The following is a 20,520-nucleotide window of genomic DNA, read 5'->3' as shown; positions in this document are numbered from 1 at the left end:
TTTATTTATTTATTTGAGAGTGACAGAGAGAAAGATAGATAGAGGGAGAGAGAGAGAATGGGCGAACCAGGGCTTCCAGCCACTGCAAACGAACTCCAGACGCGTGCGCCCCCTTGTGCATCTGGCTAACGTGGGACCTGGGGAACCGAGCCTCGAACCGGGGTCCTTAGGCTTCACAGACAAGCGATTAACCGCTAAGCCATCTCTCTAGCCCAGAATGCATTTTATTAAAAGGGGATTTATTGGATTAGATTACAGCAGTCCAACAATAGCAGTTTGCAGGCTTGAGAGTCAAGGAACACTATAGCTGCTCAGTCGGCACTGAAGGCGTGGAGGCTTCCGGAGAGATGCTGCTCTTCAGTCCATGCTGGAAAGCAGCAAGAAGCAACCGGCAAGCAGCACCAGCAGCCAGGTGGGAGGAGGGGATCCTTTCCTTTGAGCTTCCCTAGATAAAGCCCCCCCACCCAGGGGCCGCTCACTCTGGGGGAAGGCTCAGCCAGAGGGAAGGATTCCTCCTTTAGTTAATCCTCCTGGAAGCAAACTCAAAACCCAATTTTGGGTAATATTTGTGGATTCCTAAACAGATCAATTTGACAAAAAACTTAACCATCACAGAGTAGTTGTAGCAATCAAGAAAGATGGTGCTGTAAGCTGCTTTATGGGCTGTAAAACACTGAACAGGAGAAAGGCATTGTTACTGAGGGAGACTTCTCAGATGTATTAATGGACTATATATTTCTCAAGATATTTCCCACTTTTAAAAAATATTTTAGGGCTGGAGAGATGGCTTAGCGGTTAAGCGCTTGCCTGTGAAGCCTAAGGACCCCGGTTCGAGGCTCGGCTCCCCAGGTCCCACGTTAGCCAGATGCACAAGGGGGCGCACGCGTCTGGAGTTCGTTTGCAGAGGCTGGAAGCCCTGGCGCGCCCATTCTCTCTCTCCCTCTATCTGTCTTTCTCTCTGTGTCTGTCGCTCTCAAATAAATAAATAATTAATTAAAAAAATATATTTTATTTATTTATTTGAGAGATAGAGAGAAAGAGGCAGCTATAGAGAGAGGATGGATGCAACAGGGCCTCTAGCCAATGTGAACAATCTCCAGACGCATGTGATACCTTGTGCATCTGGCTTACATGGGTACTGGGGAATTGAACCTGGGTCCTTAGGCTTTGCATGTAAATGCCTTAACCACTAAGCCATCTTTCCAGACCCCTCTTTCCACTCTTGTAGACAAATTATAAAACTATTGGACTGTAGGAAAATACATGCTTTTGTCTATGAATGTGGGGTTCTACTTTCTTGTCAAAGATTGTTATTTAATAAGGTTTTAATATAGTTCTTCCTCTCTTAAGTTTACTGATTTTTAAACTTATGTATTTACTTGGATTTTGGATATGGATATCACTACATAGTCCAGGCTAGCCCAAAGCCTACTAGACAGGCACGCTGGCCTTAAACTCATGACCTTCCTTCCTCATCCTCCTAAGTACTGAGATTCCAGACAGGTACCACTGTTCCTGGCTTGAAACTTTATTTTTTTTTTAAGTTTTTGTTCATTTATTTATTTATTTATTTGAGAGTAAGAGAGAGAGAGAGAGAAAATAGGCACACCAGGGCTTCCAGCCACTGCAAACGAACTCCAGACGGTGTGCGCCCCCTTGTGCATCTGGCTAATGGTGGTCCTAGGGAATCAAGCCTCGAACGGGCGTCCTTAGGCTTTACAGGCAAGTGCTTAACTGCTAAGCCATCTCTCCAGCCCTTGAAACTTTTCTTTTTGACTATCCAGTAGGAGGCTGTGCTTCCTTTTGAGCAGATGCCTGAGAAACACTGTCAGCAGTATACAACTCAGTACAGTTGATACGCAGATTTAATCAGTGTACCCTCCAACTGGTAACTTCTGAATTTAGCCTCCAAATACCTCAAATGAGAAGGAAAATATGCAGGTTGAGGGGTTCCAATGAGTCAAAGCCAAACTCAAGCCATTGCTAGCATCTTCCCAACACAGGCAATGACAAGTATTCGTCTAATGAAACAGTATTAAACCAACCAGGTGTCAGATCTTCAGAGGTAATCAGACATTGGAGAATCACTGACCCCTGGATGTCAGGCTTGATTATTCTTCTTTCACAAAGTAAAACAGATACCTTCCTTGAGAAGACAGCATGGACTTTCCCTCAAACAGAAAGGAATGGAAACTGTAATCCCACTCAGCACAAAGACGGTGTTTCATTGTGTCCCCCCCACCACATGTTTTAACTCATAAAACAGTATATAAGTCTATATCCAAAAAAAGTTTTAGTTTAATTCTTCTTGGGAAAGCCCAGCTGGGCCAACTTTGAGCAATGTCTGGCCTGTTACTAGAGCCTGACACACAGAATGTGAGTTCCTGTCCAGGCCACTGGTGGAATCACTGGCAAATCCAGCGTTAGAACTCAGGCACTCCCAATGCCCCGATTCAAATTACTAGACTGTCTCCTTCCGAAAACAGTAAATCCCCAGACGTCTCCAGCATTCCCTCAGGTTACATAATACAGGTCATTGAGGTCAAGTGAGTCTACTGTTCCTATTCAACCCTTCCTCTGAGAACCACTTTCTTCCCTTGACAAGAATAGATGAGCAGGACTTTTATAAAAGAAGATGTGAGGTTTTCTGCGCTTACAGGCATTAAGTTTTCTGCCAAGGTTTCATCCTGTGAATGATTTAAAAGAGTTTGGAGATGAAAGTGAAATGCCATACACATCTCTAACTTAGTGTTTCATATTCTCAGATCTCCTGAAAACATATAGCTTGTGTCATAAGATCAATGTTTTTACTTTGGTAACTTGAGCACTGGCACAATCACCCTGTAATACTATCATTACTATGACTGTTACTACTACTAATATTAATAGTGGATAAATGTATCTCTCAAGCTTGTATTCTATGTGCATATAGTGATTGATGCACACATATCTAATTCAAAATAAAGAAGTTCACTGAATTAAGAATTAAAATTTAGAACCACATCAGAAGATCATTCGATATGCTTCAGTTTCTAGCTTATTGATCAAATTTATTTGCATGCTTCAGTTAAGAAGACAATGTCAAAGTAAGCAATATCTTTGTATATTTACTATGTTTTTAATTGAAAAAACTATTTATATTTGAGTCAGGTGTGGTAGTGCATGTGTTTAATCCCAGCACTTGGGAGGCAGAGGTAGGAGGATCACCACAAGTTCAAGGCCACCCTGAGACAACATAGTAAATTCCAGGTCAGCCTGAGCTAGAGTAAAACCCTACCTCGAAAAACCAAAAAAAAATTATTTATACTTATGGTACACAATATATTTAGAAATATATATGTGTGTGTACATATATATATATATATATATATATATATATATATATATATATATAACTCAAATTTAGTTTGGATTTAGTTTGACTTACGGTTTTTAAGGAATACAGTCCATTATTTTGGGGAAGGCATGGTGAGAAAAAATATAAAAGCATAACAAAAATTACTCTCTTGGTAATTTTTTCCAAAGAGATAAAGGATTTAGTTTGACTTATGGATTTAAGGAATATAGTCCATTATTTTGGGGAAGGCATGGTAAGAGGCAACTTCATGGCAGGAGGCACGTGTGGAAACTGAGTACATTAGGTAAATAGTCAGGAAGCAGAGTTAGGGCCGGAAATGGACTGGGCTATAACACTTTAACACAGGCAACACACTCACTTCCTCTCAGTAGGCCCTACTTCCTAAATGTTCTACAGTCTTCCTAAACAGTACAACTATCCCCTGTAGGGAGCCATTCATAGTCAAACTATAACGTTGTGCCCCTGTCTTCTGTAGACTCATGGTTAGTTCAGAATGCAGAATGCACTCAGTTCAATTTCAAAACTACCATAACATAATCTTACTGTTTTTTTTTAAGTCTTACAGTTTAAAGCTGTTCAAAAGTCCAAAGTCTCTCTTAAAATACAAGAAAAGGGCTGGAAAGATGACTTAGTGGTTAAAACGCTTGCCTCCAAAGCCAAAGGACCCAGGTTCAACTCCCCAGGACCCGTGTAAGACAGTTGCACAAGGTGGTATATGCATCTGGATACCTTGGTGTGCCTATTCTCTCTTGTCTCTTTCTCTCTCTGTGTGTCTGCCTCTTTCCCCTCAAATAAATAAATAAAAAATAAAATAAATAAAATAAAACACAAGACAATCTCCTTATTGGGAGCAGCTGTGAAATTGACAAACAGGTTGCACACTTTTAAGGTATAATGGTACAAAGTAACCATTCTATTCCAAAAGGGAAGAACAGGAGCATAGCTAGGAAGGGTTAAACCAAAGCAAGCCTGAGCTTAGCAGGACAAGCTTCAAACCCAGCAGCAAGCCCTGTCTGGCTTCTGAAGTGACATCATTTAAAAAAAAAAAACACAATATTTATTTACTTATTTATTTGTGAGCTGAGAGGGAAAGAGAAGAGGGACAGAATGGGTGGGCACGCCAGGGCCTTCAGCCACTGCAAACGAACTCCAGATGCATGCACCTCTTTGTGCATCTGGCTTATGTGGGAACTGAATCCAGCTCATTAGGCTTTGTAGGCAAGTACCTTAAGTGCTGAGCCATTTCTCCAGCCCTGTGAGGTGACATCATTTAATAGGCTTTGGTAGCCTTACCTCTACAACACTGTGGCCTGTAGCATTTATGGCCAGTTTTGTTTGTTTGTTTTGTTTTTTGTTACACCTCAACTCAGTGATTGCAGATTTCTTCATCAAACGCCCCACATTTCTGGCATCTCTAGTATCCTGGGGTCCCTATTGCAACTTGGGCTTCACTTTTATGGTGTCACACACAGCCACTCTGGATGCTCACACAAAGAATCAAACCCTACTACTATGTGCTGCCTGGTCTCAGCAGCTTCCTAGAAGCTTGGTGCAAGCCTCCGTGACCTCCCTTTGCCTCCAAAATCAGTACCACATCGAGAAAGGGAAGTTCTGCTACCAACTGAGATACTGCCTGTGCACCTTGGATCACAGCTATAGTTAGTATTTAACACTTACTCTCTTTTTTTTTTTTTTTTTTTTTTTTTTTTTGAGGCAGGGACTTGCTCTAGCTCAGGTTGACTTGGAGTTCACAATGTAGTCTCAGGGTGGCCTTGAACTCATGGTGATCCTTCTACCTCTGCCTCGCAAGTGCTGGGATTAAAGGCGTGCGCCACCATGCCCGGCAACACTTACTCTTAACAATTACTTCTGCTTTGTCCAATCTGTATTGTCCTCAATGTTTTTTGTTTTGTTTTGTGTTTTTTTTGAGAATGGTTCTCACTTCAGCCCACACTGACCTAGAATTCATTATGTAGTCTCATTCAGGCTGGCCTTGAACTCACAGCAATCCTACCTCTGCCTCCTGTGTGCTGGGATTAAAGGAGTGCACCACCACGCCTGTCAGAGTGTGGATCCTCACTCCTTTCCTCACCAAATTTCCCATTTCCCCACCTTTATCCTCTAAGTGCTCACCATAAATCTGGCTAAGAGAAGTGAGTAGCAGCTATGCCACAGTCTGGACATTATACTGCTTTGAGATTTCCTCTTCCAAAATAGAGATTACTTTTGAACTCAGCCTCACTCAGACATACACAATATGGGTAAAATGAAGTCAGATACTTTGCCAGAATATAGCATGAGTGACTTTGATCCCAGGTCCTGATGGAGGTCCCGTTTTGCTCTGAAACCTCATGAGAGCAGTATTTATGTGTACTTTTCTATTGGCATACTGGTCTTCTCAGCTCCAAATTTCCACATTCCTCCTGCAAACCAGCTTGAGAGGTCAATGACCTATATGGTCAGGTTCATCACAGAAACAACTCCATCTACTGCTTGGTACCAGTTTTTTGTGTTAGTTGCTTTTACCAAATAGCTGACAGGAAGTAGGGAAAGAAGATTTTACTTTGGCCCACATTTGAGGAGATATGAGCAATCATGGCATGGCAGCTAGAGGCTCTGTGGAAGGGCAAACATGACCTAGGGAATCCCTTCTCCCAATCTCCATGAAACAGAACTGCTTTGGGATTTTCTTCTTCTTTCTGTTTGTAGATAATCTGTGGTGTGGTGTGCATGGCCTATGAATGTTTGTGTAGATTCCCATGCCTTACACACACACATGTGGATGACATAGGAGAATGCCCAGTGCCCTCGCTCACTAATCTGTGTATTTCCTTGAGACAAATCTCTCCATCAACCTGGAGCTGCCATTTTCAGTTAGCTAGTACTGGGGTTAGAGAAGTGCATGACCAGATGTTTCATTATTATCATCATCATCATCACAGAACGGAGAAAGGAAACTGATGACCAAATCCAATTGTCATTAATCATGGTCATCATGTTATATAATAAATCTCTTACACCTATTCTTCTAAATGATATTTGGTATCATTTGGTCATGATTGCCCAAATTCTCCCATCTCTCAACTACCAATTCCTGATAACTTCTACTTTTTGTTTTTGTGTTTTTTTCACATTCTACATTTAAGTGAGATCATGTGGTTTCTGTCTTTCTGTGCCCATCTTACTTCACTTAGTGTAAAGTCTGAGTACAAGCTACATGTTCTTGCCTATGGTGCTACAGTAATATGATATACTACTGCAGAACGCGTACATGGATGGGTGTAGCAGTCAGGTCCGCACTGCTGGCAGAAACCACCCAACCAAGAGCAGCTGGTGGGAAAAAAAGCTTTATTTTGGCTTACAGGCTCAAGGGGAAGCTCCATGATAACAGGGGAAAATGATGGCATGAGCAGAGGGTGAACATCACCTCCTGGCCAACATCAGATGTACAACAGGAAAGTGTGCCAAAAACTGGCAAGGGGAAACTGGCTGTAGTTCCCATAAGCCTGTCCCCAAGAATATACTGCCTACAGGAGGGGTTAATTCCCAAATCTCCATCAGCTGAGGACCTAAGTTTATGGGGGACACCTGAATCAAACCACCACAGGTGTGTTATGTTAAGTAGAATTTATCATAGACATATACTTCTGTATAAATAGGTACAGATACCTGGCTACATACATAAGAGCAACATAACTTAAAACTGAAATTTGGGTTGGAGTATCTAGTAAAGGGTCAGTGACAACAAAAAGGCTTAGGTACCTTCTCTATGTGGTGAAAGACTTCATCAGTTTTTTTTTTTTTTTCTTTTTGTTTGTTTTTGAGGTAGGATCTCACTCTAGCCCAGGCTGACCTGGGATTCACTATGGATTCTCAGGGTGGCCTCGAACTCATGGTGATCCTCCTACCTCTGCCTCCCGAGTGCTGGGATTAAAGGTGTGCGCCACCATACCTGGTGAAAGACTTCATCTTGTAGCTCATGTTCTTCCTGCCTTATACATATTGAGTTTTCAAAAGCCTGCATCAAAGGGTGTACTATCTGTGACTATTTGTTGCACACTTATGAAATCATTTTCTCACCTTCTGCACTGTCGTTCTATTGCTTGGAAATAAGTCCTGTGGTCAATTGAAGTGACTAATACATATTCTTTGGGAAAACCTTAGTTTCAGTATGGTCATTGAATTTATTTAAGCCCGAAGTGGAGGTATGGTTTTATGTAGGCACTGAAAAATTAGCCTGAAAAACACTCCAGTGAGAATTCAGTTCTGCTCTTTTCCACCCAGATTCTGTGTATGGTACAAAACAAAGCCTGTGGTGATTGAAACAGCCAGTGCCAGCTCGGCAGCCCAGGAAGATGGCACCCAGGTCCCCTCATGCCATCCACCGTGATGGCACCCATACCACTGGGGAATGCTTGGCTTCTCCTTGGCCTGACTGGGAGGAGCAGCTGTTGCCCTCAAACAGATAGTGACACACTAGAGGAGGGACAGAATCCCAATTAGATGGGGCTTAATTGCTCTTTCAATCCAGTCCTGTCAAGAAGAAAAACACTGCTCACTGCTAGAAAAGTCCAAATCGTGGTGAGCAAAAGACCAGTCTGTTTTGGATGCAGTGTATGTTTCCATATATATATATATATATATATATATATATATATATATATATATATAATATAAATAATATATATATATTTACTTGAGAGACAGAGAGGCAGATAGAGAGAATGGGTGCCCCAGGGCCTCTAGTCACTGCAAATGAACTCCAGATGTATGCACCACATTGTGCATCTGGCTTACTTGAGTACTGGAGAATCCAACATGGGTCCTTTTGCTTGCAGGCAAGCACCTTAACTGCTAAGCCATCTCTACAGCCCCAATATTTCCATTTCTTGAGAGGCATTTTCTCCTTTCAAAATGGCAAAAGATCAGGATCTGAGGTAGGAGGATTGCTGTGAGTTCAAGGGCAGCCTGGAGCTATAGAGTTCCGTGTCAGTCTGGGTTACAGTGAGTCCCTATCTCAAATAAAAAAAACAACAAAAAATCTGTTTAAAATGGCAAAAAAAACCCCACACCTTCAAAACCTTCAGCATTACAGCCAGTTCATATCCAAATAGTTCTTGACTATATTTACAGAGAAAATGAGGTTTTTCATAATAGATTTTGGTATATAAAGTATCATAGAAGACGCCCATCCTCAGTTTATTTTCAATTTATTTAGAGCAACATTAGTGGTAATAATGTATTTGAAGTACAACTAAGGAAGCAGCACAATGATCATGAAATTCTAGACATAAAATACTAAGTTCAAATTAAATACATTAAAGTCAATTTGTATCAAAAAAAAAAATCTTCAGAGACACAGAAGTTACTAAAACTAAAGTACTAAACAGTTTTTGTCCAGATTTACTTATCCTTCAAAGAAAATTGAAGCTAAATGTAATTTAGAAAATTTACAAACCATAGAGGTATTACTACTGAAAGAATACAGTCACTCTTAAGATAAAAATAAACATAAGAAAAATACATCATTAAAATATAAGGATAAGGATAATCAATTTAAATAATTACATTACTAAAGTTACACAACCAATTCAGAAATTTGAAACTATCTTTTCAGAGTGAGGTCACTGATTATTTCTGTCTGGGACTTGTATAACTTGCATGCTCGAGGGAATGTGTTTCGCCCCGAGGACACTGGGAGACAAAGCAGATATAGATCCTGCCCCTATGGAGCTTCCATTCTGGTGGGAAAGATAAGGCCAAGATGGACTCCTACAGTACAGCATGAGATGCCCTAGGCAGAGGCCTCCATTCCAGAGCGGCAGCAGCATCTGGGCTCTTGGGATAAGAATGAGCTATTCAGTCAGTGGAAGAGGAGCAGAAAGAGGGGGAATGTTTCAGGTGTAGGGAGAAGCAAACACAAAGGCCCTGAGGCACAAGAGGCCAAGCTCAATTCTACAACATTGGTTCACTTATAAAGAATTCCATATATTTTCCCTATTCAGTGGGGAAATGAGGACAGAAAGGTGTTTTCAAAGTTAAAGTAATTCAGTTTTAATGACTGAGCTTGTAGTGATCTTATTTTCTGGCATTGAAATAAACAACCTTCTTTAATTTTTTTTTGATTTTTAATTATTTATTTGAGAGCTACAGAGAGAGAGAGAGAGAAAGGGAGGGAGGGAGGGAGGGAGAGAATGGGCATGCTAGGGCCCCCAGCCACTGCAAATGAACTCCAGATGTATGTGCCACTTTGTGCATCTGGCATATGTGGGTACTGGGGAATCAAGCCTTGAACTGGGGTCCTTAGGCTTCACAAGCAAGCACTTAACCACTAAGCCATCTCTCCAGCCCAGAAACGACCAGCTTTTTAAGACAAAACTTGCAAGTGCTATAAGACTATATACACCTGGGAATCTCTGTAGAAAGAATGACCCATGAGAAAATAAACACAACATGCCCAATGGAGAAAAAGGGAAGGAAGATATAGAGACAGACCAAAGAGGAAGGTGGGATTTAGATCACAAAAGGCTGTGGGATTTTAAGGATTTTAAACAGGGGAGTGAGGTCTGCTTGCCTCTTTAAAAGATCATGTGGGATGCTGTGTGTAGACTATATGGGGGTCAGGCAAGCTGGATAAACAGGTATTATATCTCAGGATAAGGGAATTGGAGGCAGGCTGAGGCCCAGATTGATGGGACTGAACAGGAAAAGATGTGTCAAGTGACAAACACCACAGCATTTGATGATTTGCTATGCTGGGTGAGGAGAAAGGAGGCCAAGGCTGATGTCCACTCTTTTTCCCTTTTGAAACTTGATTCCTTGTGGTAGCTACTGCTATACAGAATGCAAGAGAAAGAGCTTTGCTGCGGAGGAAGGTCTGAGTCTATTTGGGGACATGCTAAATTTAAGGCATCTCTGAGTTCACAAGCCCATGAGGCCAGTCCAGCAGGTCTGAAACACATGAGAGGATGCAAATTTTGTTGTCATCAGAAAAATAGTTGCAACCATGCAAGTGGATGTTGGGGCAGAAGATGGGCAATGTAGAGTGAACCAGAGCCAGAGGCCTGGGAGGAGGGCTGAGAGGGAAGAGAAAAGGTATTTGTAGAGTGGAAACTATGAAGGCAGCACTTCTTCAAGGAGGGAGCAGGGGACCATGCTAGGCACTGCAAGAGTCAACCAGAAAAAGCACCGAATATTGCTGGTTGGGTCTAGCAACAAGGAACTTGTTAGAGCCGTGAGCAGAGCGGGAGAGGCAGCAGAATATGTGAATCAGTAGGAGCAGAGTGCTTCTGATGCAGTGGGTCTATCAAAGAGAGCAGAGAAATGGCCAGCAGCTGGCAAGATGTGTGCAGAGTTTGAGAAAGCAGTTAATTGCCTCTATGCCTAGAGCCTCACTCATCCATATTGTAGGAGCCAGTTGACAGGGAGAATTTGCAGACTTGTAGCAAGTGTAGATAACCAACTGAAATTTAAATACAAAATACTGATTATTTAAAAATATGTAAAGGAATTTTTTTTAAACACTATATAGCATGACGTTCCCATAGGGACACGATATACCTCTAACATTGTCAATGGATCTAAATACACTTTGGCATATAAAATGATTCCAATAAATTCTCTGACGGAATCACATTTTAAAATATTTTTAAAACCACAGTTTAAAATATTATTTTGAGCTATAGCAATTTTAGTTGCTGTCCTTAGAGATCATACTCTTTAAATAATAAGTATCTTTGAATAGCTGGTGGCAGAGGAAGCTTCTCCATGGAGGCTGGCTGGCAGAGTCTCTGGAGTCCCATAAGTCTTCGAATTTTCAGGCGGCACAAATGCCTTAATGAGCAAGGATTCTCTAGAATGGATGGGGAAAACAAGCAAACATTTAAAATAGATCTGTAAGATCAGAACAACATGACTAGTAATATGTATGAACGTGTTAGCAGCTGATGATTTTGGCTGAAATTCACATTGTGTTGATGTATTCTACCCCATTCTTCTAGAATACAGCTCCACGAGGGCAGCGACTTAGTTTGTCTTGGGCCAGAACAATTTCTGTTCCTGGCAGATATTCAACTAGAATTCATTAAATGAATGAATGGATTTGATTTTTTTGTTTTTGTTTTTTGAGGCAAGCCCAACTGACTGCCTTTTTTTTTTTTTTAATGGTAGAGAGTGAGAGCAAAAGCAAGAAAGAGAGAGAGAGAGAGAGAGAGAGAGGGAGAGAATATTGGCATACCAAAACCTCCAGCCACTGTAATCAAGCTCCAGACATGTGTGCCACCTTGTGCATATGTACGACCTTGCTCATGCATCACCTTTGTGCATCTGGCCTATGTGGAATCTGGGGAGTTGAACATGGGTCCTTAGGCTTCACAGGCAAGCACCTTAACAGCTAAGCCATCTCTCCAGCCCAGATTTAGCTTTTTTTTTTTTTTTTAAAGAAAAACATATCCTGCTTAACTTTTTTATATTATAAACATTTCTTCCTCTATCTTCTGCCTGCCTTTCTCATCAATTCAGGAAACATTAGCAAATGATTCCATATATCACTTATGATTCAACCTGAAGTTTGTTTCAAGTGTCTGATATTTAAACACTCTTTTTTGAGGCAGGGTCTCCGTCTAGCCCAAGCTGACCTGGAACTCATTCTGTAGCACCAGGATGGCCTTGAACTCATGGGAATCCTCCTATCTCAACCTACCAAGTGCTGGTATCAAAGGCACTTGTGTATTTAACATATGCCCAGCTTTATTTAAAAAATTAATATTCACATATATGACAGCCTTTATTTTTAATTCTTACTTTTATAGTATAACCAAAACACTTTATAGTATAACACAACACAGTTATACCAACAAGGTACTAGTGAAAGGGAAGTGTAACACACAGGCTTAAATGTTGGCTCTGGACTCAGCTGGGATTAAGGCCCTGTTATGGCCACTTTGTATCTTTGTGACCTTGGGGAAGCAAATTGACCCTGTGATTTCAGTATTCTTGTCTATAAAGCAACAATGGAGCCTGTATTACAAAGTTGCTTGGAGTAAACATTAATTCATATAAACTATTTGAAAAGTCCTTGACAAACTATAACCGTGACATTCAACAAAGGTCAGATATCATTCAACTCAATGATAAAAGACTCATCTATTACATTTGATATTATAAAATTTATATTATATTCTTTTTAAAATTACAGCAGAGCTGACCCTGTTGATGTACACTTGTAATCCTAGCATTTAGGAAACCGAGGCTGGAAGTTCCTGAATTCAAGGGTACCCTGGGTTACAATGAGTCTCAAACCAGACTGGGCTTCAAAATCTGATTGGGACAAGATTATTGTTATTAAAGTCGGCCAGAACTTCAGCTATTAATGAAATTTTATTTTATTTTCCTTAATGAAGACGCTGCCTATCATATAGCTGGAGCATCCCTGACACCCAGTGGCTTCCTTTGCTCATGACACTCTGGCTTCAGAAACAAGTAAAGCAAATGTGGCTCCCGGCTTCCTCACACAGGACTGACTGCCTTTCTGAACTCATCAGAGAATTAGGAATGCTTCTGTAATGAAAACATATGGGCCATTAGTTCTTATTACCAAGCAAAATCTGTGCTACTTTTTTCAAGTAAAAACAGTGGTAATGCAGATAAAGCCTGTTTTCAAGTGACACAGGCAACTTTCAAATCGTTCTTAGTTATTCCCTGTGTCTACATTTAACAATATCTCAGTAGTGTTTCCTCTTCAACATCTATAAAATGTTTAAGCTTTATTTTATATTTTATTGATTTATCTTTAGTGTGTGTGTGTGTTGAATATACATATGGTATATACATATGTGTGTGCAGATTTACACACCCCATGTGCAAGTGTACAGAGGTGGAATTGGCCTATCAGGGTGGCTCAGTTCTCTTCCTGTCTCTGCCCTCCTCAGTGCTGGGGTTATAGGTGTGTTTGTTTGTTTTTTGGACTTTTTTTGAGGTAGGGTCTCACTCCAGCCCAGCTGACTTGGAATTCACTATGTAGTCTCAGGGTGGTCTTGAACTTATGGCCATCTCCTACCTCTGCCTCCTGAGTGCTAGAATTACAGGCGTGAACGACCACGCCCAGCTCTTTTGTCTATTGATGTAGAATTCAGGTCCTCATACTTACATAGCAAGCACTGTCACCCACTGAACTGTTAACCCTTTTATATCTGAAAATTTCATATGTACCGAGGAAGTCCATACATATTTCACTTATAATTATTTTTAACCCTCTCCCAGGTTATAGAACTTTGCCAGCTACCAGAGAATTCCCTCCACAACCTTTCCAATCTTCAACTCTTCCTTTTCCCGTAAATCACCACAATTCTTATTTATATAACTATCTTTTCTTTTACAGTTGCATCATCTAAATTTAATATACATATACTAAATATAATATTGGCAAAATGTTTCTTATAAAATAGTTATATCTTTTAAGACTCTTGTAAGCTGTAGGCTCTTCTTTCTGTCTATTTCTTTTTTTAATATAAAAATATATTTTTTTAATTTTTTTGTTTTGTTTTTGTTCATTTTTATTTATATTTGAGAGTGACAGAGAGAGAAAGAGGCAGATAGAGAGAGAGAGAATGGGCGTGCCAGGGCCTCCAGCCACTGCAAACGAACTCCAGATGCATACGCCCCCTTGTGCATCTGGCTAACGTGGGTCCTGGGGAATCGAGCCTTGAACCGGGGTCCTTAGGCTTCACAGGCAAGCACTTAACTGCTAAGCCATCTCTCCAGCCCCTTTCTGTCTATTTCTTATCCTGTTGATTAATATTTGAAAAACCCAAATGCCCCATATTTTCTCACAGAATGGATTTTGCTGGCTGTACCAAAATGGTGCAGTTAAATGTCCCACTGTTCTCTATTTCTTTTTTCTGTTTTTGGTTTTTTGAGGTAGGGTCTCACTCTAGCTCAGGCTGACCTGGAATTCACTGTGTAGTCTCAGGGTGGCCTTGAACCCACGGTGATCCTTCTACCTCTGCCTCCCAAGTGCTGGGATTAAAGGCGTGCACCATCATGCCTGGCTTTGTTCTCTATTTCTTGAAAATTGATCGCTGGATCTGGAGTCTTGAACATCATTATGTTTCATCTCTTTGGCCAGTGGTGTTCTTTTAGCAGGGATCACCATAATGTGATGTGGAATAATGTCTACATCCATCTGCTTACCAGGGGCTAAAAGGAACTATCTATTCAGGTAGTTTCTCTGACTTATTGTTTGAGATACCTCCATGAAGAGAAGTTCTTTTCTTTTGCCAGTATTGGCACAGTGTACCCAATTGATTCACTCTTACAAGATTTTCGAGGATATGTTTATTTTCTCTTGTTCTTAGCTATCAGTTTTTAAAACATTAAATATTTAAACATATTGGAGAGGTTTGAACTCATTGAATTTATCTTTTTGAAACCCAAGTGGTCTTATTTTGGGCCAGTTGGAGATACTTCAGGTTGATCCTTGAGCTCTTTTGAAATGGCTAATTTAGTTTTTGAGAATTTCTGGCTACCTGGTATGATCAGGCATTCCACGTTCATCTGCACAATTCCTTTCCCAGGTCTGGAAACATCATTGATTTGTGTAGGAATTATCATTTGCAGGCCAAAAGCTTTGTGATAAGGGTGCTCATTAGTACTGGATTCACTGTTATTTGTAAGCTTTTCTGTGGACAGGCACACACACACACGTTACATGAACATACATTATACACGTATATTGATCCTTCCAATTAAAATGTACTACTAAAGCTTTAAAAAAAATCTTGTGGGCTGGTGAGATGGCTTATCAGTTAATGATCTTGCCTGTGAAGCCCAAGGGCCCAGATTTGACTTCCCAGAACGCATGTAAGCCAGACGCATAAGGTGATGCATACGCACAAGGTGGTGCATACATTTGGAGTTCAATTGTAGTGGTGAGAGGCCCTGATACACCAATTCTCTCTCTCATAAGAAATAAAAATAAAAAATTCTTCTATGTTACATTTTTATGGTTTTTCTCTTTCATACAGACAATGCTGGATCTCAAGTATACAAAGAAATGGAATTAGCACATCCCTCAGTTACTCAGTTACTCAATTCAGCTCTCAGCCTCAGCACACTATGTCACTATGAATTATTTAAAGTAAATGCTTATGTAGTATTATTGAACATTTATTAATTTATTTATTTACCATTATTTATTAAAAATAATGTGCATTATAGCTGTTTGCAGAGTATATAACCATTACATGTCCTGTGTTTTCCTTTTAACTTTCAGTCTTGGGGTTATCAAAAAATAGTCCTTTCTAATATTAATTCTCACATTGATATCTCTTCAATCATTTTGGGCTATCTAGCTTTTTTTCTTTTTTAAGATTTATTTTAATTTATTTATTACAGAAGGAGAGAGAGAGAGTGAGAATGGGCATGCCAGGACTTCCAGCCACTGCAAACAAACTCAAACACAGGTGCCACCATGTGCATCTGGCTTATGTAGGACCTGGAGAATTGAACCTGGATCCTTAGAGTTTGCAGGCATGCATTTTAACTACTAGGCCATCTCTCCAGTCCCCTAGCTTCTTAAACTATGGGTCATGCCCCATATTGGCTCACCTAACTTTCTGTGGGGAATTGTAGAACAATTGGCATCAATAAAAGGTTTCTGAATCTGAAATACTTCTCATGTTTCCTCATGCAGAATCACATGACTTCATGGCAGCCTTGCTTCTGAACACAGCAGGCACCCTTTGCACTGCTCATGCTTTCACAGCATGAAATGTTCATGAATGCTGTCTAAAATACCTCAGGTCGAGGGTTTGGAGAGATGGCTCAGTGGTTAAGGCAGTTGCCTGCAAAACCTAACAATGCAAGCTTGATTCCTCAGTATCCACATACAGCCCAATACACAAAATGGCGCATGTATCTGGAGTCCTTTTGCAACAACTAGAGGCCTTGGTGCACACATTCTCTCTCTTTCTTGCTCTCATATTTCTATCTCTCTCTTTCTGCTTGCAAATAAATAAATAAATAAAAATATCTTTTAAAAATACCTTAGTTCAGATTTGAGACTGTTTTATGTCATGAATTGCAATGTTTTTACTATACACACACATTTTATGCTACTATAAAACATAAGTTTAAGACCAGGCATGGTGGTGTATGCCTTTAATCCCAGCACTCAGGGGCCAGAGGCAGGAGGATTGCCATGAGTTCGAGGCCAGCCTGAGATTGCATAGTAAATTCCAGGTCAGCCTGGGCCAGAGCAAGACCCTACCTTGAAAAAACAAAACAAAACAAAAAAACCATAAATTTAATTATGGAAATCGCAGACTTTTAACATTTTCTTACTACTATTCCTCAGCATGTATCAAGCTATTATATCTTTGGTTTGTATTATGTCAGCATATTTGATATTAAAAAGTGCTGTTTGAGCTGCTGACTTGATTTATTTATGCAAAGTAGCATTCTTAACACTGAGAACACTGATACTTATAAAATCAAAATATTGATGACTTCCAAAATGTGGAAGATATTTTGTATCCTGCAGTATAAAATGTTCAGCCAAGATTTAATTCCTTATGTAAAAATAAACCAGCATGCCCATCTCATCAGTTGGCAAATTTATTTTCCTCTAATAAATAGTAGCACTTTTATCCCAGCACTCCCATATAACATCCCATATAATAACTCATATAATAAATATCTCAAAAACTTATTTGAAGGCTTTTTAATTTCTGGAGCCCCCTCCTATGGCATTCCTATATTCTTATATAACCTATATTCTCAGTATTCTTTCCTTCTCTATAAGCTCTATAATCACAATAAAAATCCTTCTTATACATCAAAAAATTACTTGACTATAAATTCCATTTTGTTTTATTACAAGGAAAGGTTTGATTTATATACCTACTTAGTATACCCACTGTTGTGTAAAAGTTTCTTGGGAAAAGTGAACATGAGTGGAAAAAGGCTAAGAATCCCTGGTTGCTTCTGGCTGTTGGAAGACCAGTATTTCCTGATCTCTTGTATGCTGACAGAAGTTTGCTTACTTACCCTGATATCAGAAAACCAGTTTTACTGTGTATGCATCCTTGGCTTACATCTTCCTTTCCTGAATCATCTCAAATACGTTATTTTTGTTTTCTTTCAGCATAAATACTATTGGTGAAATATAGTAATCTAAGTCCCTTTAAAATTTTTATTCATTTGGTAGAGACAGAGGCAGAGAGAGGAGACAGACAGAGAAAGAATTAATGGGCATGCCAGGGCATTCAACTGCTGCAAATGAACTCCAGATGCATGCAACACCTTGTGCATCTGGCTTACGTGGGTCCTGGGGAATCAAACCTGGTTCCTTTGTCTTTGTAGGCAAGCACCTTAATCACTAAGCCATTTCTCCAGCCCCCCTAAGTACTTTTTTCATAGCAAGCCACTTGTTCTTTTGGCTTCCTTGCCCATGGCATATAATAATTTGAACCTTGCAGTTTAACATGACATTATAGGAAGGGTTTCATGGAGTACAGAGTGAGAACCTGTCTGAAAAATAATTTTAATTTGTTCTATTCATTCATTTGCTCTCTAAGGATTTATTGAGTATTTGCTGCCCAACAGGTATTCTGCTAGACCTTGAGAGTTGAGAAACAAAACAGAACCCTGTCCACATGGAGATTCAAGTCTATGTATTAATGGCATTGGGCATTAATTCAAATTTATTAATCCTGAGAAATTCAAGTCAGAGGAAGTTTTCAGGATGACTATGAAAGCTCCCTAGATAATTTTGAATATTAAATTATTAAATATCACTGAAAAAGTATTGAAGACATTGAGAAATTTTCCTCCTCTACATTTTTAGTTACAAAAAAAAACTGTCAACAAAATATTTTTTTTACCTAGTATTTGTCGGATTTCTGGCCACTCTCTCTGTACTTCAAGAGCAGACTTCAGTTTAGCACACAGTGGAACATAATCCATGTAATCTACTAGGATGCGGACAACGCTGCCTACCAGGTGCTTCATCCAAGGAACTGTAATAAACTCACAAAACTGAGAGAATTGATAAAGGTTACTTACTTTTGTAGTAATATAAGAGACACATAGCAGTGTTGTCATAAAAGTCACTCTCTGTCTTTTTACAGGAAATAAAGTTCTTTTCCTTGTAATGAGCAAACATGAAAAGTAAACTGAATGCATCTTTCTTTGACCAGCGAGCCCTGAAGACATGAACATGGTTCTGATATGATCATGGTTGACATGGCATGCAGAACTACTTTCTTTCTTTCTTTCATGGTTTTTTTTTTTTTTGAGGTAGGGTTCCACTGTAGCCTAGGCTGACCTGGAATTCACTATGTACTCCTCTCAGGGTGGCCTAGAACTCACAGTGATCCTCCTACCTCTGTTCCCCCAGTGCTGGGGTAAAAGGCATGCACCACCATGTCCTGCTTTTTGAGAACTATACTTTCTTATCTAATACCAGTACACCAGCATACAAATAGATGGGGAAATTTCATATGGTTTATGTTATTCTTCATTCTGTTTCCAATTCAAGAAAGGAAAAAAGCCTCTTTTCTTTTCTTGGCCTGCTTTATACTTATTTCCCCATATTTTGACAAAATATTAAAGAATAAGAAATAAAAAATCGGAATTATTTTTTCTTTGCTTGTAGCATCAATAGTGAGTGAAAATTCATGAATTAAACTATAGAATACACAGTCCTCTTAACAGTATGTGGGACACATTCTGCAACAGATTATATGTTGGGCCATAAAACAACCTCAGTAAATTTAAGACCCAAATCATTTCAATTATCTTGTCTGACCATGATAGTTTAAATCTATGCTTCAGTAACAGGAAAGAATTTGGGATAAAATAGTATATTAGAGTTAAGCAACATGCCCCTGAGCAACAGTGAAGACCAAAAGGGAACAATTTAAAGGTATGAGCTAGGATGAAGACAGAAAGGGGATAACTCACAGGGTTATCTTTTATTATGCAAGATGTCCATCCTGGGAGAACCTCTTCCTCTTTCTCTGACCACACAAACGAATTTCCAAAGATGTCTCCATGGGTACAGTCAAAGCACATCTCCACGTGGTAGCCATTGTTCAGCAGTAGCCTCAGCATAGCCTCGTCCTTCAAGGCATACTGAATGGCACTGGGGAAACGGGTGTCGTTCACGTGCATAAAATAGCAATTGACGTTAGCTCCATGGGAGAGAAGCAACCTGACAATTTCGTGACTGTTGGCCCTCACTGCCACAAGTAGACAGTTGAGGGGATCTAAATTTGGATCTGCCCCTGCAGCCAGAAGGATTTCTGTGCAATGGACATCGTTGTTAGAGACAGCAAAATACAGCGCAGTCTTTCTCTCATCATCATAGCTCTGAGATATGTGGTCAGCAAGTAGAGCGTTGACATCAAAGCCATTGTCAATCAGTAGTTCTAGGCACTGGGCGTTTTGTCCATCTGCTGCTGAGTGAACTGGAGTTAGCCCACTGTTCCGGATGGCATTTTTGGATGTTACTGGGATAAGGTATTTCAGAGCACTAAAACAAACAAACAAACAAACAAACAACTCCTCAAATATCCCCATGGCATAAAGAAAATTCATTAACTAAATAAGCCTTCCTTCTCACTAGACAGAGGAATGCAATATTTTCTGTATATAAATTTATGCTAAAATGTCTAATCTGTTAAAAATATTTAATTGGCTTATATATTTGAGAGTGTGAGAGAGAAACAGAGGGAGAGGGAGAGAGAGAGACAGAGAGAGAGAATGGGCATGCCAAAGCCTCAGGCCATAGCAAATGAACTCCACATGCATGTGCCACCTTGTGCATCTGGCTTTCCGTGGAAATTGAACTTGGGTCCTGAGGCTTTGCATGCAATGCCTTAACCGCTGAGCCATTTCTCCAGCCTGAAATGTTTAATCTTTGTTATCAAGGCGTTCCTATTAATCTTGTATAATTCAGTTGAGTTTTGATTTGTCTTCCCATTCTAAATTTTCCCAGATAACATCCCAGATCCCAGATTAGATATTTGGCCCTAGTGAGTTGCAATATTCTTGGTGGAATTTAGAACCAGCATGGAAACAAACTCTTGGGTATTTCCGTGAGGGAGTTTCTAGGTTAGGTTAGTTGCAGTGGGAGGACCCACCCTGAATGTGGACAGCAC

At 40.0% G+C, this 20,520-nt stretch overlaps 1 protein-coding gene across 1 annotated transcript in view; it reads right to left on the bottom strand.

The window, feature by feature from the left end:
* Positions 1-11,037: 11,037 nt before the first annotated feature.
* Asb15 (ankyrin repeat and SOCS box containing 15) overlaps positions 11,038-20,520 on the bottom strand; it is a 33,423-nt gene continuing 23,940 nt past the window's right edge. Inside the window, 3 exon segments of the mRNA XM_045160069.1 lie at positions 11,038-11,210; positions 18,241-18,394; positions 19,322-19,892. Coding sequence (XP_045016004.1) covers positions 11,038-11,210; positions 18,241-18,394; positions 19,322-19,892 — 898 coding nt within the window.

Source organism: Jaculus jaculus, chromosome 10, assembly GCF_020740685.1.
Source record: "Jaculus jaculus isolate mJacJac1 chromosome 10, mJacJac1.mat.Y.cur, whole genome shotgun sequence".
Taxonomy (NCBI): domain Eukaryota; kingdom Metazoa; phylum Chordata; class Mammalia; order Rodentia; family Dipodidae; genus Jaculus; species Jaculus jaculus.
The sequence above is the reverse complement of the archived record's forward strand: the minus strand, read 5'-3'. Positions and strand labels throughout refer to the sequence as shown.